This window comes from Pieris napi, chromosome 17 (genome assembly GCF_905475465.1).
Source record: "Pieris napi chromosome 17, ilPieNapi1.2, whole genome shotgun sequence".
Classification (NCBI taxonomy): Eukaryota; Metazoa; Arthropoda; class Insecta; order Lepidoptera; family Pieridae; genus Pieris; species Pieris napi.
In genome coordinates, this window is record NC_062250.1 from 8,540,990 (window position 1) to 8,565,132 (window position 24,143).

The 24,143-nt window shown below is 34.3% G+C and overlaps 1 protein-coding gene across 1 annotated transcript in view; it reads right to left on the reverse strand.

Annotated features, from left to right (window-relative positions):
* Positions 1-12,629: 12,629 nt before the first annotated feature.
* The window catches only part of LOC125057933 (cadherin-89D), a 47,542-nt gene continuing 36,028 nt past the window's right edge, over positions 12,630-24,143 (reverse strand). The window contains exons 12-22 of the mRNA XM_047661893.1: positions 23,824-23,982; positions 23,275-23,455; positions 23,045-23,205; positions 20,824-22,967; positions 19,605-19,814; positions 18,558-18,727; positions 17,792-17,860; positions 16,760-16,963; positions 16,198-16,506; positions 14,414-14,530; positions 12,630-13,671 (exon numbers count right to left, since the gene is read on the reverse strand). Of these exons, the coding sequence (XP_047517849.1) occupies positions 13,197-13,671; positions 14,414-14,530; positions 16,198-16,506; positions 16,760-16,963; positions 17,792-17,860; positions 18,558-18,727; positions 19,605-19,814; positions 20,824-22,967; positions 23,045-23,205; positions 23,275-23,455; positions 23,824-23,982 (4,199 nt within the window). The 3' untranslated portion in view covers positions 12,630-13,196. The remainder of the gene's footprint in view (positions 13,672-14,413; positions 14,531-16,197; positions 16,507-16,759; positions 16,964-17,791; positions 17,861-18,557; positions 18,728-19,604; positions 19,815-20,823; positions 22,968-23,044; positions 23,206-23,274; positions 23,456-23,823; positions 23,983-24,143) is intronic.

Sequence of the window (24,143 nt, forward strand, 5' to 3'; positions counted from 1 at the left end):
TGTATGAAACGTTAACTTGTTTCAAAACTCTGGAGTTATCGTCCGGCAAATTCCTAACTCTATTAAAGGTCTCAACCGTTTGTTAATTCACTTACAGGTTAAAGTGATTACTAGTCAATATGATTGTGGGTAGTTTAAATCACTAACATTTCCACTTTAAATAGTCAAATGCAACTAAAAGAGAACTGTGTGTGAGCGATAACGTACTAAGGCTTAGATACGAAGTTTTCTATTTAAATATAAGAAATTGAGTGAATAGATAAATGGTCATTGACTGACATCCATCACCAGTGCGTTCGGTCCTGACCAAGTCCTTTCAGCCTTGCGATTCTGTAACTCACTTTTCGAACTCTCACAGCGGTTTTCGCAGTGGCGGTTGCGCTCAAATCAGTCGTAAAGCAGTCATTTTACGATTTGGCATTCTGATAAGCCGTGTAAATAATTCATTATTTACACGTATTGCCAGAATTCACTTCAAGCGTAATAATTTACACGATTATGTATAAAGACTGCCAGACAATTAAATATCATTTAATTAACTGAAATTGACCTTAGAACGTAAATTGCCTTAGAGTTTATGTAATTAATGCATAATACCACTGATGTACAAATATTTTAATAGAATACATACAATTTGGTGGTGAAGTTGAGTAGTCAGAAATATTGTCGCACACCCACAATACATAATATTTCAGGTATGGGAGTTCATTGACCGCAAAAATTGCAGACGCCTTAAATTAAATAAAAAGTATCGAAAACTTTAGGAAACGTATTGTTTATTTACTTAATTACTAAGAACCAAGTTCGCTATATTTTAACGGTTGTTCATAAAATTATCCCTATCATTTTCGATGCTTGGAAGATACGGAGATAGTTTTCTGTTTAACTGTATTTTTGGTATAGAAATACGTAAAAGGAAATACAAGAATTAGAGTTGTGATTTATCTTTAATGACATTTAATAAAAACGAATGAACAATGTAGTCTGTGCCTGCCAATTCTTGGTTAGCAAAAAATTTTTACTAAGTATGACCATTTAGGTCATCAAATACAGTATGATATATTAAGTCATTAATGATATTAGAATGCTGCTGGTTTTTTGGTTACGATTACGATAACGGTTTCTTACGAGATTTCTCTTGAGTCTTATATTATAACCTCATTAATAAGTACAGTAGGAATAGGCGCAGTTATCGATATAATGACGTAGTATATGCCATGTGAATAATGCTTCTGATAACTTTTTTGATTACTGATTTGTGAAAAAAGTGTAATGTGTCCGACAAAAATGTTTTGAGAATAAATGTGGGGAGAAATTGTCGGTCCTTCGGGGCCCCCCGAGAATGGGGGCCCTGGGCACGGGCCCCGTGTGCCCTTATGGTGAAGACGGTATTGCGAGTTCCGTTGTGGTAGAAAACGGAGCGTTAAAACAACGGTGAACGTACAATTTAGAATATTCTAGTGACAAGGGAGGCTCACTAATACTTCGGGGGAGGTTCGCAAAGTGACTTTTAATGTTTGTGTTTAAGTAATTAGAAGCTAATTAGAAGTGAACCATAGCAACAAGGAAAGTCATTTCAAATACTAAAGTTTTACAAACTGTCAACTACATTGAACGTAGTATTTTTTCTGCGCAATTAATTGGTTTTAAGTAATTTTTGTGAATTATGACAAAATGATGTTAAGCAATTATATATAATTATATATTTATTGTGTGTATCACAGTCTGTAAACACACATATAAAGTCTACGCCTTTCAACTCGAAATAATTGTGGAGATTCTACAAAATCAGCCATTCATTTTATCTTTTTAATAATAATAAATAATAATAAAATATACTCGTTACACTCATTTCCCTTATGAATGCTACTAATTTAAAATAAATATACAACAAAATTATATAATCTGTGAGTTGTAATATAGGAGGTTTAATAAAAGCGAGCCTTAATCTATTGTTAAAGGTCACTGAACCTTAAATGTTTTTAATTAAAGAAAATTAACGGAAATTGACTTTTCAATTAGGTCTGCCCTTTTGCTCCTCACGTTATAATCTTCTAATGAGATGCCAGCCGATATATCACATTGTTGTTCATCTTGGGTACTACACATATTAGACGGAATAGTTTAGTTGTATCCTTTTTTAGGCCTTTCAGTTTTGGATTGTTCTTCTAACATGACTCTGTGAACGTAATGCTCCAATAGAGGTCATATTATTTTCTTAATTGTGTAAGTATGTAATCAGCCATGAATTAAACGAAAAATATATATTTTTTTTTAACAAACGGGCTGTCATGTTAACTGATTCCGCCCATCGACACTCACATTACCAAAGGGCTCGCAAGTGCTTTGCCGGCCCTTTAAAAATTGGTACGCCGTTTTCTTGAAGGAAAGTTGGTTTGTAAGATTAAATTTCTAAAATTGAAAGTATGTGATCAACAAAATACTTAGAATAAATACGAGGTTCCTCGTTACACAATTTTATAATTAAAAAATAAAGTATCTAATAATCTTACTACATATATATTTCGTGTCACGTTGTTTGTCCGCTATGGACTCCTAAACTACCGAACCGATACCAATCAAATTTGCACACCGTGTGCAGTTTGATCCAACTTAAAAAAAAAGATAGCTTACATTTCAATTTATACCCGCAATATTATTTTATTGCAAAATATTTGTTTATTATTTGATAGTCACAATTCTAACAGACGGCGCTGTGCTGAAAGTACCGTTTTAATAACTGGTGTTCTCCTACCGTTTCCCTACAATAGTTTAATACTATGTAATATAACAAAAACCTTAGCCACAGCAACGCTTGGCCGAGTCTGCTAGTATCTTATATTAAAATCTTTTCAATTTATTTATGCTTCTTCAAAAATAAGAGCTTCCTTAGAGATTATTAGAATAGGAGATTCCTTACTTATTGGTTTAAGCTTTGGATTAGTGGACCAATAAGATATCAGATAATATTGACGAGATTAAGTCGTGTCCGTCAACAAGACTTCAGAGAAAATATTATAATTGCTATAATAAGCATTATCTACATTACGTTGAATTATTTATTTATCATTATAATGTTTCTCCTTTGTATTGGTTGTATATAATATTGAGTGTGGCTCGCAACCTGAAGTCGAACCATGGCTGTACTGTGCAGCAATTGATTTTTATTTCCGTGTGCGCATTTAAGAATTGCATGTAAATCATACATCATCATCACTAGCGAACTGTGGAATCGGCTTTCTTCCCTCAGAGATACGACCTTCAAATGTTCAAAAAGCGACTCTACTCCTCCCTCAAAGGCCGGCCGGTGTCTCTGGGCTGCGTAGACTGCCCTTTTTGGTCCTCCCGCAAGCTCGTTTGCCCCCCTATTATAAAAAAAAAACCTCAATGGTTATACAGCCCCTTTTGGGCCTTAGCCTCCTCAATTACACTTCGCCATCGCAATCTATCTAGTGCTTCCCGCGTCCAATTGCGAACCCCTATTGTTTCGAGGTCCTTGACAACTCCATACCACCAACGCAGCCTCGGTCTACCGAGTTTTCTCTTGCCACGGGGTCGTGAGTTCAGTAAGGACCTTGGGGTTCTGTCGTTCGCCATTCGGTGCATATGTCCCAGCCACTTGAGCCTGTTGCACTTTATGAATTGGACGATGTTGGCGTCGTCTAGGATTTTATAAAGTTCTTCATTGTAGCGAATACGCCAAACACCGTCATCGCATACAGGCCTAAAGATTCTTCAAAGAATCTTCCGCTCGATAATAGGGAGAGAGCTCTCGTCTTTTCAAAATTCGAAGACATATGTCAGGCACAGAAGCCGAAGTAAAACCTACTTGAGTAGTTTTACTTTTTGAAGTGAAACTTCTTTATCGGGGTTGGAAAAAAATTTAGTGTAACATTTTTTCGTTACGCGTCACATTTTTCCGTTACGCGCTATCTTTTGAAGTGAAACTTCTTTATCGACGTATGGGAGAAATTTTGTAGCAGGTTACGACGCGCCATGTTGCTTTTTGAAGTCAAACTTCTTTATCGGCGTTGGAAAAAAATTTACACACATTTGTCACATTTTTCGGTTACGCGCCATCTTTTTTTTATATACCTACATAAGTATATATCTATGACACTCGTTCTTATGTTTGAAGTCAGGCCTCTTTTAAACAGTAGTGTTCTTTAACATTATTTAGTACAAAACAGTTGATGTGAAATGTCCCGTTATAGGACATTGACTCGACACAATCGGGTGTTGAATCCTGAGGACTTGTCAATGTTTGCAGCCTTCGGAGGCATCTTCAATGAGAACACCGGATCTGATTAGATTTTAAATAAATAAAGACTTCATTTTAATCATGTAGACATACTTTGGACAGTACAATCTAGTTGCTTTGTGATTATGGATTTTATTTAAGAAAATATATAAGTGCTATTTATTCCTATGCTAAGATTTTTTTCTAAAGACAATTCACACCAATTGACCTAGTCCCATGCTAAGCTGGTGAAGCTTGTGTTATGGGTACTAGGCAACTGATATACATACATATTATAGATAGATGGATATATAAATACATATTTAAACACCCAAGACCTAAGCACAACACCAAATGCTCATCACATCGATGTTCGTCTCAGCCGGGGGTCGAACCCAGGACCCATGGATTCGCAGTCAGGGGTACTAACCACTAGATCAATAAGTCGTCAAGATTAAGTTATATGTTTATATGGCTGTGACAAGTAAAACAAATCTGATGAATTTGATAAATATTCCTTAATAAAATCAACGCAAACTAATACAATAAATAGGCGTTAGTGTGAGCAAACACCAGCTGATTTATTTATGTAGAAAAGTGATAACATACCCTAAGAATATTAACTATGAACATGGCAACGCTCCGCAAATAAATGTAGGTAAATAAAGAAGTTGATTTGTAGCGATAATAAATTATGATAATTCGAATGCTTCCTAATTTAAAGTTGGAATATTCTCGAAGGAAATTTTAGTCCCATTGTTATCCGTTGACCTCAAACCACCCACTTGGGTACAAAATGGATTTTGTATTCCGAGTTTCAAATATCAAATGTTAGTAACAGGGTTGATGAACCCAACTTCCGGTTTCGGTGAAATGTTCTATCATCTTTCAGCATCCCAAATACAAGTATGGAACGTATAAAAGCAGTATTTTTTTTCCAGTTTAACTCTAAATATTTAATCTAATATATAAAATTCTCGTGTCGCGGTGTTTGTGGTTAAACTCCTCCGAAACGGCTTACCCGATTCTCATGAAATTTTGTGGGCATATTTGGTAGGTCTGAGAATCGGATAACATCTATTTTTCATCCCCCTAAATGTTAAGTCCCACCCCTAATTTTTTTTTATTTTATTTTTTATGATACAACATTAAAAATCCTCTACGATAAACCCCTATTTTTTATTATAAATGATATACTTGGCTTAATGAATGCAGCGTTTATTTTTCTATAAGCGAAGTTAAGCAAAAGTTGTCTTGGCGAGAAATGTGATGGGTGGACGCCTTACCTAAACACTCCCATATTTTCAATATCTCGTTGTGGTTTAAAATCTACACACAAATAGTATTTAAATGAATTTACTTTAATATTCTATTATAAATAATTTCGATTTAATAATTACCATTAAAAAATAGCCATTATTTTGAACGACTATAAATAGTATTTATTACAACGAAAGTGAACTAAAGTATAGTATCGATTTCCGTCTAGCCTTTAGAATATTTAGGTCAAAGCTGTCTAATCTCATATTTAATACTAAATGTTACCAGTTCTTTTTGCAGTTAATTGGATTTGGAATTGGATATGTTCCCGTTGATTAGAAATTATTAAATCTTTTAATAATTTCGGTGACATCTAACCTTTGACCGTAAGAAAGATTTTTTTTAGTCCAAAGTATGCATATTATATTCGTTTATTATAGGATTCATGCTTACTCTAATATTATCGTATATGCCAAATCCGTATTGAATTGCGTAGAGAAGTCTCTCTGTATCTTCTACCGCATTTAACATGTAGAGTGTTCAGAGGAGTTGTCGGATTAATACCTGCAGCTGCGTATCATCATCGGTCGTCGAGATAGAATACGAAATTCCATCCTTATCACCTCGATGTCCATCATTCCACAACTGAGCGTTGCTTAAAACGGTGTATGCCGCGCACCACCACCTTGTGGAACCAGCTGCCCACTGCATTTCCAAACCAATTCCTCTTAGGGTCTTTCAAGAAAAGAGCTTACTAAATCTTACATCGACTCATACTTGGTGCTTGGGTATGTAGTCTTACCATAAGTCTCGACTATGAATATCAGAGACCCTGATTTTTTGTTAAGAAAACATGCAGAAGAGCAGAGGCTGTGGTCAAACTGATACTTTGAGATAAGCATGTTAGATAATGTTGTACAATTCTATATTGTAATTTAAGTTTTTTTAACATAGTATAATATATCCTTAGTAATGTATTAAGTATTTAGCTTGTTATGGAAGAACTGGGAACCCTAGCCCAGGTATTATTTGCTTCCTAAAAAGATTTGAGTAATTAAAATAAACTAAAAGCATCCCAAATCTTACTAATTGTAATGCAGTCCTTATAAATTGTTAAACACATTTTATTTATTTTTGAAATAGCTGGAAACAGATCGCTTGTAGCGATAACGCCACCCAATTAAACCAATTTATATTAAAGAACGGTTTGGCTAACTTGTAGTTACAAATTTGACGACTCATTGGTCTAGTGGTTAGTACCCCTGACTGCAATTCCATGGGTCCCGGGTTCGATCCCCGGCTGTGCTTAGGTCTTGGATGTTTAAATATGTATTTATATGTCTATCTATCTATAATATGTATGTATATCCGTTGCCTAGTACCCATAACACAAGCTTCACCAGCTTAGCATGGGACTCGGTCAATTGGTGTGAATTGTCTTTAAAAAAAAGAAAAAAAAATTGTTTTATAATAATGATAATACGGAAGAGAAATTAATCGTAATTTTTCTATGATAGGTTTTTAAAGTCCAAATTGATAGGATTGTTAGAATTGGGCGGCCATTGACTCGTGTAAGTTAAGATCGGTCCAGCAGACGTGTTCCTATGTTCTAGATAACTGCTCGTGCGGTTTTCATTTAAAGTTTTATTATCACAAAATGTTTAAAGTTTGTTCTTGATTGAATTAATATCAGATGCAGATGTTTTATTTCGGTTCTTGGATGTGTTTTGCATGTTTCATTTGTTTTATTGTTGGAATATAAAACTTTATCCAAATCGTGATTTATGTTTGTCCGTATCAAAAAAGTTATTTTATGATTGTTCAAACTTATTACACTGAGTATATATATACTGTATACCATATACTGATTCTTAAAGGTATAATGCATTAATTTTTAGAATAAAATTTGCACAATAACCGGTGTTGCAACGTGACACGCATCATTTTCATTTTACACCTAATACGCAAAATATATATAAGAAAATAAAATAAAATCTCGTTGCTTGCGGCGCTTTTATCTAATTCTGTTCCTTGATTAAAACAAATGAAGTAAGATATCAAAACAGATATTTTTCATTCATATAATCGCCGTACCTAATGACATGAATTAAGAAAACATTTTCCGGGTATTCACTCTACAGACAACAGGAAAATCATATTGATTTAGGAAGAATCATAAAATATAGTTTTATATTAAATATAAAGTTAAGTGGTCGTGTCATTAAGTGGTCATAAACAGACGGTAAAAATTAATGGACGATAATGCCCACCCAGTCGTTAATTTATGTGAGCTTTTTTAGGTTTATAGCAATTTTACGGCAAAAGAACTTTTTGTGACTATTCAAACTTTTGACAAAGGAAATCTTTTTCGCCTCCGCCAACGCTGAATGAACTGGGAAGTGTTGGTGAATACCATACTACTACACATGTAACTGTTAAAAAAAAAAAAAGTTAATATGAAGCGTTGGAAAATTTGTTGTACAAAATCTTAAGGTGCGTACAGACTATATAACATAACATGTTATACAACATGTTTCAGATAATGTGGACACGGAATGTTATAAAACATGTTATAATAACATGTTATTGATATGTATGCTAGGACGAACCCAGCATCTACGTTTTTTTGTTTTTCATTTGTTATTTAAAATGGTTATATAACATTGTTATATTGCATTGTTATTCTAATGTGTACAGTATTGTTTTATGTTATAATGTTGAATAACAAGGTTACATAATGTGGACGTGTTATAAAACACAAGTTATATAATATGTTACATAGTCTGTACGCACCCTTAGAGTTCTTGACAGTATATTTATTTCCACAAGTACGTGCATTTGTGTGCAGTGTGTAAAGCTCTAAAATTATAAACAGCATTGTAAGTATCATAATCTTATTTTTATACCAAAAATATTTGACGCAGATATATTTTAAGTTAGCAGTTACTTCGTTAATCTTATTGTACCTACCTACTATCTTGGTTAAGCCTCGCTGTCAACATACACCAATAAGTTATTACATATAGGTACACAAATTATTTATTAATTAACACTTTGTTGAATTAATACTACATTAAGGATCAGGTAACATAAATTATTAAGGAGGCAATGAGCGGGCTTATTGCTAATAAGCGATTCATTTCTTCGAGGTAACCCTAGTAAGAGAAAATAAATAAAATTATACAAAGAGAAGTGCAAAAAGTGCATAAAGTCAAACTACAATCTAAAATAAAAATAAAGGTACTTATGTACGCGCGTAAGAAGTTATACTTCTTTGGCATTATTAAAAATAGTTTTTGATTGCATGCAAATAATTAATTACAATTAAATAATCAAAGACTGGAAAAGGAGTAATTATAGTCAATAAAGTTCAGTTTACATTTGAAAAATTAAATAAATAAATTATTATTCGAATGTTGTTTTTAAATTATGTCCAATGCCGTAGCATCTTCCGTGGGCAACGTCATTCTGTTAATTTTGTGTCACGGTGCTTGCGCATCGTAAAATTTCACTCTCATACATTTTTCATAACGCGCCTAAAGAAGTATAACTTCAAAAAAACAAAATGAAATAAAAGTATATAATTACATTAGCGGCTGTAGCTACTTTTAAAACAATTTCTCGTAAACCCTTTACGTAGCTGTTCTAAGGGCAAGGCTACACGGGCGGTTCTCCCGCCGCGGGAAACCGCTCGACAAAGCTGCCGCAGACCATCAAACTACACGGGACGCGGTTTATCGCTGCCTTTTGTTCATTTCAACATAAGGCGTTCAAAATACATATAAGAAAAAATTACGATCTTCCTCAAACAATTTTCCGAAGAGCGTGAGTTTACAACATAAACAATCGAAGGGAATCCATTAAAAACACAAGGATTTTACGAAACAAATTATAAGTTCTCAGTTCGTCGACCGGGAGCTATCTCAAACGTGACAAAGTGTGACGAAAGGAATTTTCTGATTTGAGACAATGTTGTTTTGGTTATTAAAATGAAGTCCTGCGAAGCATTGCCCCGGTCGGGTTAGTTATATTACATGTCATAAGTTTCGATTAAAATATATTTGGTGTATTTATTAGAAAACCTCTATTAAACTATTTTTTTCCGTTTAACTAAAGGTTGTTATTTCGGATTTCACTTTGAGCATCTGCAGTAATTTAATGCACACGTTTTTAAATATTTCCCTAATCATTTTGCTGAGGCGATCTAATTATAGAACACAAATATAAGAGTCTTTCCTCCAACTTCAATTTTGTTCCCTTTGGAGTAGAGACTCTTGGGCCGTGGGGTTCAAGTGCACAGGCGCTTATTAAAGATTTAAGTTGGCGCCTGGTAGATAGTACCGGTGACCGCAGAGCTGGCACTTTCCTGGCTCAAAGAATAAGTCTCGCAATACAGCGAGGAAATGTTGCCAGCGTTAAAGGTACACTGCCACAGGGACCAAACTTTTTAAATTTGTTTTAATTTTAATTTTATTTATTTTTAATTATTTTTATTATTACTTTATAGGTTAAGAAAATTGTAAATACTGTATTTGTGTAAATAAAAATATGAAATCCTAAAAACTTAATGTTTCAAGGACGTCATTATAGACCAGTGCAGATGATTGCCTTTAAAATAAATAAAAAGTGAAATAAATAATAGTAGGATGAAACCTATTGGAAAGGGAGGATAATATTATAAAAATTAAAGGAAAAATAATTTACGGGCGATCTGAGGTCGGGAAGGGGTAGGGGGGGAGTTTTAAGGGTAAAAAACGGTTTATCTCGATTTCCGGCAAAACTAAAAGTCCTATGGAAAAAAGTTAAATGGCAAAGTTGTATGTCATAAAAAGATCTACAACTTTTGTATTTGCAATTTTTTCACATAACCTCAAAATTTAGGTGAAAAATTCAAAAAACAAGTTTTTGGTTTTTTATTTATATCTTTTTAAAAAAAAAAATTTTCTACGAAATTTGGTGAAAACTTACCTTATTATGTCCCAAATATACTGTAATTTATTTGATTAAAAATATTTATTTTTTCGCCTCATTTTAACATAATATCAAAAAAGCACCCTAATTTTCAATCGAAAATTCTGACGTCAAAATTTCAGCTTTTTTCAAAAAGTTTCAAGTCTTTCAGTTCGTTGAAATCTCTATGGTAAAAAAATATATATATATATTACCATAGTAAATCTTCTCAGAAAATGCAAAAAGTCGTATGCAGTAACGCCCAGACCCGTCATCCCCTTCCCTACTATGAATCTTCTTTAAATTATAATTAGATGCCTATTTATTACTATTTTAAGATAACTTATATATACCAGAATGACCTAAAAAAAAATTTTAGCCTTTAGATGGGCTAAAATTTTCGTATTTCATAGAGATGTTATTAGTTCGTACAACTCCTCTGAACGCGTTCCATGGTACATACGGTAAAAGATGCAGGTAGATCCCACATCTATACGCAACGCCAAGGGATCTAGCCGCTCGGAAAGCGACGATTAGGTGAATACGGTCATAATCAATATTCAAAATTCAAAAATAATTTATTCACGTAAGTAACACAATGTACACTTGTGATGCGTCATTAAAGAAATACATATTAATGCTTCTAATTTTACATTTACTGCCAGTTCTCAAATCAAGGGCGTAGAACGGAAGAGAAGAACTGGCAATAAACTCTCCGCCACTCTTTTTAATCGCCATGTTTTTTTTTTTTTTTACACAACGTTTGTAAGGAGCTGCAACCATTACACCATGTTCCACATGACATCTTAAGTAATTAATAATAATAACATAAATTAAAAACAAAGACTTGTCCCCTATCAGCAGGAGGCATGGTGAAATAGGAGCACGCACTTACATTCTAGTGGGAACAACACGCAAACACATAGTCGAAATAATTAATATTGATTCCTATGTACGCTTGTACGCTGTAAAAATATATCACAAACGATTATGTAATTGATATTATGTGAAATAAACTAATTTCAATAATTACGATAATGTATTTAACTCGAACATTTTATTCGTCAATAGACAAACCTGTTTTGATAATAAGTCACATTCTAAATGTACCGTATGTAACCATATTTACGGTTTCCTCAACTCAATGGCTCGTTGTTCCCATTACCCCAGTTTGTTTTGCCACATTATTGGAGTCCGAATGATGAATAAAGCGACATTTTCTACAGTTGAGTGGATTCGCTATTTTTGTTGACATTTTTCGTATTAGATCTTGGGCACTTGAGGCTAACGGCCTTCAACAATAATTGTTTGCTGTCAATAGATACAATATGTTTCTTTTTATTGGAGTTTAGGTTCTGTTTTTTATCTATACGAAGTATGCAGTTAAAAAAGCTACTGATTCCACAGACACTAAGTTTGGGTGGGTTTTGGTATAGGGCGGATCTATAATTGTTTTTGGATCAGACAAAACGGTCAAAGTTTAAATTTGTACGCTCCAGATTTTTATAATGTAGGTACTAGTTACTATAAAGTATTAGCTTACTGGCTTGAACATGCAATTCTCTCTGAGGTCTACATCCTGCAACGCCTGTGCACCAATGGATTCCTCTTGCTATGCGCACATTCAACAGATGATTATGTATAGTGTATAGTGATCGAAAATATGAAAATCACGAGGAAGCCGCCATGCGTTGGATCCAAAAAATCGACAGCGTGTGTCGGGAACAAAACGCTCATCACCTACTTGCCTAGAAAAAGCAAATGATCACGAAACAGATACAGAAAACTGAGACACCACTATTTTTTTAGTTAGGTATTTCAATTAACAATTTGTGATATAGCAAAACCCTGTCTAGACACGAACCCAACGAGCCCCATAGATCCGCCTATGTTACCAACGTGAACATTAGTATGACACGATAAGGATCTTCGTAGGTGAATATTCTAGAGAAATTAACATATATTTCGAGTTCCTGGTTTTTTACGTTACATTCTCAGCGAACAATTGTTACGGGTTTGTAGACACCGAAGTATGATTATCATCTAGGTACTTGATGCAGGAATTAGTTTTATTATTATGAAGGGTTACGGAAATATTTTAATTGATATTATTAGTTTTCTCGTCAACCTCTGCGTGCGAAGTTCGTAGTTGCCAATGAATTCACAAATAAAACAAAAATTTAATAAATCAACATACAAATTTTAATTACAAGTATTTACAGTCTATTCTAGAAGGTGGTATATTAACAAAATCTCCATAATGGCACTTACTATTAACTTACACTAAAAAGCAATCTACACGCTTCTAGTAAAATATACTCTCATATTCAATTTAAAGCTTATGCCATGACTCGCAACCGTGTGCTATATCCAATACGAATCGTAATATATACGAGCAGTAAGATGTTCTAAAAAATGTAGAGAAAATCTACGGCTCGGAGCAATTACGACTAGTATATTATATATAGAAACCAGGTTAGCCATCTATCCCGAAGTATACCTCCGTCATCAGTGATAAATTATCTAATTTTATACATTTATAATACTTTCAAGTATTAAACATACATGGTTTATGAATAAAAGCAAATAGCTATTTACTACACTTCCTATAGAAAATTCTAAGAATCGTACCTATTACAAAAAATTTTGGAGAGTTTTTGACAAAATTCTGTCAGGTAAAGCTCTTAAAATAACGTCTAATCTTAGGAAAACCAGGCTAGATCTAGCACCCATTGACTAATAAATCTCATACAGGTCTGGCAACCAGTACCCTCTCACTCCCCTGTCTCCTCATATCAACAGGCGTAACAAACATCGCTTGCCCATTTAAGTCCATAAAACTACCCACTTTTCGACCGCCACTCAGTTTTCTATTCATCCTTGTGTCAAAATGGTCCTCATTTTCACTATGATCATAGTCTATCATTGGTTCATTCATCACTTCTTTTCTTCTGTAATTCTTTTTCCCATTGAGGAAGTACGATGGCGTGTTCACGTTTGGTGTTGAGGTTTGTCTTGTTATTCTGGGGTTGGACACAACTCGTTCGACAGATGGGAAGTGTCTTTGGATGTTCTCTGAGAATGATTGCCTGCGTTGGTTGTATCTTCTCATGTCTAGTGGCTGGTGCCCGATGGACGCTCGTCGTACGAATCGAGAGTCGTCGCGGTATCCTTTACGATCTTGCTTATGGTTTGATTTTAGCGAGTCTTCGTAGCTGCATCTGAAATTAATTATGACAGATCTATTGCTGGCCGATTTTGTACGAGTATGAAACATTGTAGGATTCACTTTCAAGAGTTTTTTTAAATATGTTTATAGATCTCCTACATCAACCTATCAGGCACGCGATGAGGCACGTATGTGACCGAGAAGCTAGGCAGTATATCAGCAGTGTCAGATCTAAGAAAGGAGTTCCTAAAAAGGGACTTCATTTTCTTAAAAGGCTTGGCTTCCCGGACGACAACTATTCCGGAAATATCCTCATAAGCTTCCAAGAGTTTACGGGCGATAAATTATTAACGAGATGAGACGCATCATTAAAATGATCATAAATTCAATTAGTAGAATCTTTATGCACCTGCTGCAAAAAGGAACATTTGTCTAACGGTTTCAGTAATATTCTCTATTGTACATTATATTATTCTAAGCAAGTTTATAGTTCTTTTGTACTATTATTTTAGATCATCATTGAGTACATAGTTTAGCCGGCCAATACATGTGGTGTAAATGGTTACTTGTTAAGCAGCGAAAAAATCACGGGTAAACGCAAACTGGTAAGCGCAAAATGTCTTGGAGACGGAAAATTCTGGACGGAGGTCAAGTCAGTGGAACAACCGTTAAAATTGGCAATAAACAAGGACATATTTCGAAAATTTACTGCCTTCTGTAATTGGAGAGCCATCGCAAGAAGAATGTGGTATAACCTTACTGACGTAATTTCAGTCACTCAGTACGTAACTCACCCGCTACTTTCTTCTGAGGTGTGCATCGAGACGAGACCGCAAGGACATCTTCCCTCCGCGATGCCAGAGTCCTGTCCACTGGAATTCACTGACGTTAGCGACGGGTCCTGGCCCTTCCTACGTGCATGTTGGTGATGGTTTACGAGTGACGACAATATTTTTTAAATTTGTTGTGTTGAAGCGAAACTTCTTTAGGCGCATGAGCGTTAAATTTTTATGGATGAATCGCATATATTAGCGATTGAGACCGATTAAGGGCGAATTACCAATTAAATACCTTATAGAAATTCTATTTTTTATATATTTAATATTAATAGTATTTCATATTTTATGCAAAATAATTTATTGAAATCTCAAATGACGAATTGTAAATTAAAATGCCACGTGTTTTTATTATCAAAGAAATAAATTAAAAAAAATAAAATTCATAATTTGTATTAGTTTTCGACACTTTTCACATTTTAATGACAATTAAATTCCTAAAATATCTTCCTTTTTCCCTACCTCTAAGTCTCGGAAATTTAAAGTTTTAGATTCGTATAAATATGAACTAGACTTTAAATTAGTTTGCCAAAGAAGTTTCACTTCTCACATGTGTACTTTGTACGCACGCACTTTTTTTGTTAAGTATTAGTAGTAACTAACTACATATGTAAATACAGTGTGTTCGGTTAGTGTAGGTTAATTTAATACAATAGCATAATCTTAAATATTATATTTTCTTCTATTTAAACAAAACTGCAAAGAATCGTATACTAGATTAATATATAATTCTTAAATTTTACGCTTGCTTTAGTTTAGTCAACAAATTAATGGTAAAAATGTTAGTGTAAAAATTTTTTACAATGTAATTCATTTGCTTCTATACGAACTCTATTCTATTCAAAAAAAGATGTCTCAAAATTCCACGTAGCGTCTATTTCTACGTTCGATCATTGATTTATTTGAACGTCTACCATTATAACAATCTAGCGATGAATTTAAATTAGAATCGTCGAATTGAATTTAATATTATTTTAACCATTTTAAACGACTTCAAGAAGTACTATTGGAGGCGATTGCACTTTTTAATACTACTATACAGGGTAAATAATATGTGGGAAATGTTAATTTTTGAAAATCCTAAAACCATCACCAGTGTGTTTTGTTTTAGTGAAATAAAAAAGTTATTAAACAGTAGATTACTAATAATTATATTAATTTAGATTAAACGATAGTAGAAGTAGAAGAAAGCCAGGACCAGAATATGATAAGCATGTAACAAATATCCCGCTTGAATAACTTAATTTTGTCATAAATAATTTAAGCAGTTGATTATTTATAAATGTAAAGAAAGTTTACCCCTTAAACTGGACTTTAATACATATATTTAATTGGATGCAAATATTGTGTACGATTTTATTTTATTTCATTAGAATAAATTTAATTTTTTTAGGTATAATTTATTTAACAATTACCAAATACAAGATTTTCATGCGTTAATGCATTCACTTCTCGGACATAAAAAGAGATTCCACTTTAGGGTAGAATAATTGATACCATAAAGGTACCAGTTTTTGGGAATTTGACGCCAGGGCTACGCAAGTGTTTTCTAAATGTTTATGAAATAATTATTTATTTGACTAAGTATTGTAAATTTAGTTTACAAAAAAAACCTAAGTTTTCCAGCAACTGTTAAAACATTCTGTAGAGGCATTAAAAAAAATCAATTCATCTACAATATGACAAGGTTAGATTTGTCCCAGGGTATTTGTTACACGACAAAAAATGTACAAAACATTTACCTCTTCGCAGGTCTTTGATTAAATTTAATACACATCCTCTCGTGTTTATGATTAAATTCCGTGCCATTGATATCAAATTGCCCCTTCACACATTTCTGATGGGCCTTCCCGAACTCCTCGATCGTGTTCCCATGGGGACAGATTTTCTTTGTCGGCTGATGGATAACGTCGATATAGGACTCCGGCTCGCTGTACGACTGATTCAGCTCTTGGCACTGGTTCGATCCGGATGGAAAGAGACCTCCGTATTTGGTTAAATGATCAGAGAAAGCGTTAAGACGATGTTGAGAGTATGGCGGGTGGCGACCTCTGTTAGGACAAGGAAAACGTAAAGTTATGTTAAGAGAGACAGATAAAGAACTCATGCCAATTTACAAGATGTAATGAAACAAGCAGTTGAAATAGTTTTTATTTATTGCACATTCAAATTACTTAATAAAATAATTTTTCGTATGTTTTCGTTTGTGATGGTGATGGCGTCTGAAAGATGGAAAAAGTCTTGCTTACTACAATGCCTTACTATAATGTAAGCAGATTTTACTAGAAAATACTAGTTATATACCTTTTGTTCTTCCTGACACAGAGTATGCAAATGGCAGTGGTGAAGGCTCCAATGAAGACAAGGCAGCCAAGGGCAACTACACTGATCTCCATAGTGCTGAACATTTGCGCACTCCTGGCTTGAACTACTGTGCTATCACCGACTTCCAGTACTTTGAAACCGGCTAAGTTGTGACGTAACGCTACTTCCCGCTTCATTATTGACCTGAAACGATATTTACGTATGAAAAAAGCTTGTCAGAATTATTGACAAGAGGTCCTGAATCCTATCGAATGAGTAATAAGCAAGTAACCAATTGTAAGAAGTCTACGCCAGTACTCTGTAAAGTCTGATAGTGATACCAATCGCGATGTTTTTGTAAGCAATTTTGATATAGTTATTTCAATACCGTTGCGCTGATGTCGCAGCCTTGGGATCGCCGTACAAAAGGCCGATTCGAAGCTATTGGAACTTACAGAGTATGGGCGCTGAATACTATTTAAAAAAAAGGTGCGTGTACTTATGTACGCGCGTAAGAAATTATATTTCTTTTGCATTATTAAGAATAGTTTTTGATTGCATGCAAATAATTAATTACAATTAAATAATCAAAGACTGGAAAAGGAGTCATTATAGTCAATAAAGTACAGTTTACATTTGAAAAATTAAATAAATAAATATTTATTATTATTCTCTTACAATAAGTGTAACATAAATTCTATTATTATCCGAATGTTGTTTTTAAATTATGTCCAATGCCGTAGTATCTTCCGTGGGTAACGTCATTCTGTTAATTTTGGTGCCACGGTGCGCGCGCATCGTAAAAGTTCACTCTCATAAATTTTTCATAACGCGCCTAAAGAAGTATAACTTCAAAAATCAAAAGTTAAATTGATATAAATGTTTTATGACCCATGCTTCACAGATTAGTTACAAGATTATTAGAAGATATATTTAAATTGTAATTGTAGTTAATAAAGCTGTGAATTTCAATCTTCTTCCCAAAGATCTGGCTCGGTCAATAAATTTAAGTCAGTAATAATTTTCACTCACTTTTGTAGTAGCTCCATGTCAATAATCGCGTTTGATACAGGGTCGATGGCATAGACGTATATGTCAGTCCTGGAAAATAATAATTCATATTCGATTAAATTAATCGCTAATACTAATTCTTTACAAATTGAGTCATCAGTATTTAATCACGTATTTTTAATTATTACTAGCGGCCATACCCGCCTTTGCATGGAAGGCCTTTTTATAATTTGGAAAAAAACTAACATAATTAAGGACTCTAATGGTAAAAGTATTCTTATAGTTTAGGAGTTTATTTGTTACAAATATTAAAAAAAAACAATTGAATCGGTTATTTTCTATTGTTTACAATAGTCAAAATCGTGTGAAGTATTTATAGTTTTTACGTACACAGTTTACGTTTAGAGACGCATGCTTTCGGCGAAAACGGCTCTAGTCCAACTAATATTTTTTAAAATATGCCACAGTCATTAACTGCGTTTTGACATTATCTGTCACTAAATAAAAACACAAACAAAAATTTTGGCGCTATTGTGTCAGAACCTAAATTTCAATAAAATATTTTGCGCCTACGATAGACTTTTTGAATGTTTTTTGTGTCTCCTGTAAAATTAAGTCTACCGGGCATTTGCCCATATCAAAATAATCAATTAAAATCTTTCGTCTTTTTATTACTGGTAGTATAGATCTTGTATTAGTTGAATGACAGAATATATATTAGAATCATTTAGCTTATTTCTGTAAAAGGCAGTCCATTATAAGGTTATCAAATAAATTGAGAACTCACGCATATCCGTCCATGGTTGCCTTAGAGCTGGTCTCCAATCTTCGTACGCGGATGTCGAACCCGGTCATATTCGAGAGATATCGTGTGATGTTGTATAACTCCTTCTCGACTTCCATGGGTTTAGCTCCGACGACAATAACTAGCTGCTTATTTTCATCCAAAACGTATACCTACAAAAAATTCCCGACATAAAATAAAGTTTAGGATATTTCCAATACATATTCTTGCTCATCCGTGATAATTTTTCTATGTATTTTGCTCGCTACGTTACGCAGTTATCTATGTTTGACAAATTGAATCAAGCAACCATGTGTTAATCATTGCATTGTTGCATATTTGTATTAAAAAATAATTATTCTTGAGCGTTAGAAGTCTGCACAAAATGTTTCCGTATAAACTTAATAACTATAAGCATCATTTAGCAAAGCAATGTTATATCGCTTCTAATATATATATATACTTAAAAAAAAAGTGTGTGTGTACAAAGTACACATGCCAGAAGTGAAACTTCAGTGGCAAACTAATCTTGAAGTGTTGTTCATATTTATACAAATCTTAAAGTTTAGATTTCCAATACTTAGAGGGACGGAAAAAGGAAGATATGTTAGGAATTTAATGAATTTATTTGTCATTAAAATAATAAGTGTCGAATAATAAATAATAAATAATAAATAATAAATAATAAATAATAAATAATAAATAATAAATAATAAATAATAAATAATAAATAATAAATAATAAATAATAAATAATAAATAATAAATAATAAATAATAAATAATAAATAATAAATAATAAATAATAAATAATAAATAATAAATAATAAATAATAAATAATAAATAATGTGACGGTAAATTGTTTTCCAACGCCGATAAAGAAGTTTCACTTCAATTATATTATTTAAACTTCGTTACATTAAAGTACTAAAAGCTAATATCACGGTTCATGATATATATATGAGACATCAATAACTCTATACTAACTTATTACGCATGATAAAACTAGTGTAAATTCCTTTAAAAATTAGTTTGTGTTTAATTTACTTACAAACACATTAGCAATAGCTGACCGTCCGTCGTCAGCACCTTTTCTATCCGTAGCTTTAACGTCGAAGCCAATGACTCTTCCCGCATCTCTTGCGAATGAGCCTGCAACTTTGACTCGACCAGTGACAGGGTCCACGCTGAACCGACCACCCTCTGTGTTTATCACTTGGTAGCGTATATCTGAGTTTATGCCTGCATCGGCGTCTACAGCCTAGAATAAATAAAAATAAAATTTGAATAATTATTATTTGTTTAGTTATTTTTTGGTTTAAATTTCGATGTGTACTTTATTTTTTTGATACTCCATCGTCTTCATATGGCTACCTATTAGTTTCCGAGAAATTTGCGGACAAATATACTAATACTAAGAAAATTTAGCATACGTGCTGGGAAGCCTAACAGACAAGTTTTATAGAGCAGGGGGCAAACGGGCAAAAGCGTCTGACGTTAAAGCTGTCTGCCCACTATCCCGTAGCATACCATGACCGTACTAGGACCGTTTCAGACAAAAAACTATTCTTTGTATTGAGAAGTATGAGACTATGCCCACTAGACCGTTCCGTCACCGGCCGACACCGTAGCGTGCCATGCACGGGCCGTCAACTATTCGTCGAAGGGAATATTTTGCCGGTGCGGACACGCTACGTGCATGGCACGCGACGTTGCCAGACCGGTGACTGAGCGGGGAGTATGACCGTTACAAACCCGTTTTAAATGCGTTAAATTTGAATGTACACATTCGGAAGTACTGAAAAAACTTTTCTCCGTCATCAACTAAGTGCCTGAATAATGTCCAATATTAACACTGATATTTGTACGAGAATGAACCGATGCCTTACGAGTGTATTGAAAAGATTTCTGCCGTGTCACATACGGGCATCATACAGATTAAATACGGGTTACATACGGGTTGTAAACGGGTTCAGAACGCTGTCGGCCCGCTTCAGTGGGCGAAATAGAGCGTACCGGATTGCTTTCCGTGCTGGATACGATCCTAGCACGGTCATGGTATGCTACGGGATAGTGGGCAGACACCTTAAATGACCACCGCCATCCATGGACACTCATTGCCGCGGGGCGCAAGTGCGTTACAGGCCTTTTAAGAATTGGTACGTTCCTTTCTTAAAGGACGCGAGTCAAATTAGAATAATTTGATGAAATGTTGTTAAAATACCTATTCAACGAAATAAGTATTCGTCATAAGTATAAAAATTTCTTACCCTTAACTGAATAACTTCATATCCAAATGGCGCTGTAGTAGGAATCGCTGTAACCATCGGACGACCGCCATAGATAAACTTCGGCGCGTTGTCATTCACATCCTTTATCCTTACAACGACTTTCACATCAAACTTTGTCATCCCCTCCAGAACCTCATCGCCAACGGGGTATATCATGTGCGGTAACTCGCGGCTTATCTTCTGTCTCTCAGCTCTTATCATTATTTCATACAAATCTCGCGCTTCTCTGTCGGGACTCCGAATCAAATACAACGTCCCATTACGAGGATCTATCACGAATGTTCTTTTTACATCGGTGTCATTTTCGTTATAAATATAATATTTCATTTTGAAGTTTTCATAATACTCTGTTAAGTTCAACGTGACTAATTCCACCGGTGTTTGGACATTTTCTTCTATTTCCAATTCATAATATCTCGATATAAACACGGGTTTATCTGATACTTCGACTTCGTCTGAAATATCTTTCACTGTTAATACGATGAGTGCTGTAGAACTTAGACTAGGTGATCCAAGGTCAGAAGCAATAACGGTGATATTATGCACTGATTGACTTTCATAATCTAATCTTGCTGTAGTTGTTATCGTTCCATCTTTGGAGTCAATAGCAAACATATTAAGTTGGTTTTTTCTTTGTGGGATACTGAACAATATTAACCCGTTTCCATTACCAACAAAATCTGAATCATTTGCATACACTTTGGTTACGACGGTCCCTACTGGGGCATTTTCCTCTAATGTTGCTTTATATACTGGTACCACTTTGACAGATTCATAATTATGATTAATTTTTTCTGCTTCTATATGTTTAAGTTCTAAAAGTTCATTATAAGCATTGAATTGAGGTGCATTATCATTCACATCTAGTACTTGCACTTCGACGCTCACCGATGATGATAGCTTTTTGTCTTGGCCGTTGTCCGTAGCTACTACTGTTAAAACATATTTATCCACTTTTTCCCTATCGAGCTCTCCATTTACACTAAAAACTCCACTCAGTGGTGATATTTCGAATGGCAAATCGTTACTCGTTGGCTCAATGTGGTACGTGATATTAGCATTTTGGCCAAAATCAGCATCGGTGGCATCGACTTTACCCAAAATGCGTCGAGTGTACTGAGCTTCTTCGACATTGAATGTGTACCACGCTTTTTTGAACATCGGATAGTGATCGTTCACGTCTTGAACAAATAGTCGGATAACTGTATGATCACTGAGCTGACCACCATCCAAGGCAGTTATATTTAATCGAAACTCTGATTCTGGAGGCAAAGCTCGAGCGGCAACGATATTTCCATATCTTTCATTCACAACAAAGTACCTTTTTATTTGTAAGGCACTGGCTGGGAGTGAAAAGGGCGGTATGAAAACTTCAGACATAAATTCATAACGTATCTGTCCGTTTGTTCCACTATCCATATCCATAGCGTTTAATCTTAAAACAGTTGAACCGACTGCAATATTTTCAGGAATGTGGAAGAGAGGCGAATCGACTGTTACCGCGTATTTGTTTTTAGGCTTTACTTCCACATTAGTTATGATACCCGTATTATTTCTTATTTCTTTGTAAACTTTAACAGGGCTCCGTTCCGAGTTCTCTATTAATTCTATATTTTCTCCAAGGGGTATAACAATCTGATCAAACCTTGGTATATTATCGTTAACATCCGAAACGAGTACAGTTAATTTGGCTTCTGAACTTAAGCTTCCCTTATCTCTTGCGACTATTTTTAGAAGGTAAGCACTTTTTTCTTCGCGATCTAGTTTATTTCCAACAAAGGTGACCGTGCCAGTTTCTTCATTAACACTGAATGAATCGTGTCCCTCTCCAAAGAGAGTATATGTAAATATAGCGTTAGAACCCGTATCAGCGTCCCTTGCTTTTATTTTAGCACCCAATTTTACTTCAGTTCCCTTTGGAGAATTCTCAGTTATTGTGCCTTCGTAAACCGGCAATTCAAATATAGGCGGATTATCATTTTCGTCATCTACATTAATCGTTATTTGATATAAACTAGTTCCGGCCATTACACCTCTGGAAGACTCGGCTATTACCGTCATTCTATAAGTATCTTTTTTCTCTCTGTCTAAAGGTTTTTGAGCATATATAGTTCCGTCAGCCCCTGTAAAAACAATTTTTGTTATATATTGTCTATTCGGTCATTTGCAGTTAATTTAGTAATTTTAAATGTGATATTACCGATAGCTATATCGTCAGTAACATCTTGTTGATTTGCAATAATAAATTGAAATTTTCCAGTGTTATTTGACACTCCATTTATGTTGTTGGGAAATATCTGTCCAATAGTTGCACCGGCAATATTTTCTTTGACTCTAAACTCCAGCGGAGAATGCGTTCCTCTGAAATATAAAAGCGGTGTTATTTATAGTTTAAAAATTAAAATTAAATCTAATACCAAAAATGATTACTTTAAAAAGACACCTCTCTCATCATTTACATCCACAACGTGGACGGTTGTATTGGTCGTTATTGAGAAGTTGTATTTTTCCTGTATTGCAACGGCTTCAAAATCATACACCTGTCTATCGAATTTAGATAGTTCGTCTACCACTGTTATTACTCCAGAACGTTCCTCAACAGCAAATGGTACTGAAACAAGGAAATTATACAGATAAACATTATAATGAAAAGTGAAAAGAGAGAGTTGAAAAACCAGATTTAATCCCAAAAAAGCTCTACCATCCCTAGAAATAGCATAATGCCAACTTAAGAAAATAGATGACGCCGAACATAGCGTAAACATGCAGGTGCTAGTAGTGAATTACGCAAGTAAAGTCTCTGCAAATCTATTATTTTTTTTAATAAAATTATTCTAAAGGTACGGTAGTTTTTTTTTTGTATTTTTGTTATGTGTATGTTTGTGAATAAGGTAATAAAGCATAAATAAATAAATAAATATTTTAATTTTAATTAAATTTTCTCTATAGCTTATAGACTGCCAACTTATATATACACACCTCCTTCTATATATCCATGAAGTAAATCATACGATAGTTCACCCTTTTGCATGGCATCGTTGACTCGTATTTGACCAATGCTCGTTCCGATACCTACATTTGACCCCACCCAGAACTCGTATGGAGATCCTAAGAAATCTGGCTTATCAGTTTTGGATCCTGAAATAATAAACATTTCTATCATGCAGTACATTTTTACAATACATCAAAGTATAACTATAGCAACGGGCTGGGATTTCCAAAGGGACCGTGTTGTCGTATGACGTCACGTTGCGATTGTCGTACGCGAGTGCTGATTTGCAGCTCGCAGCTTGACTTCA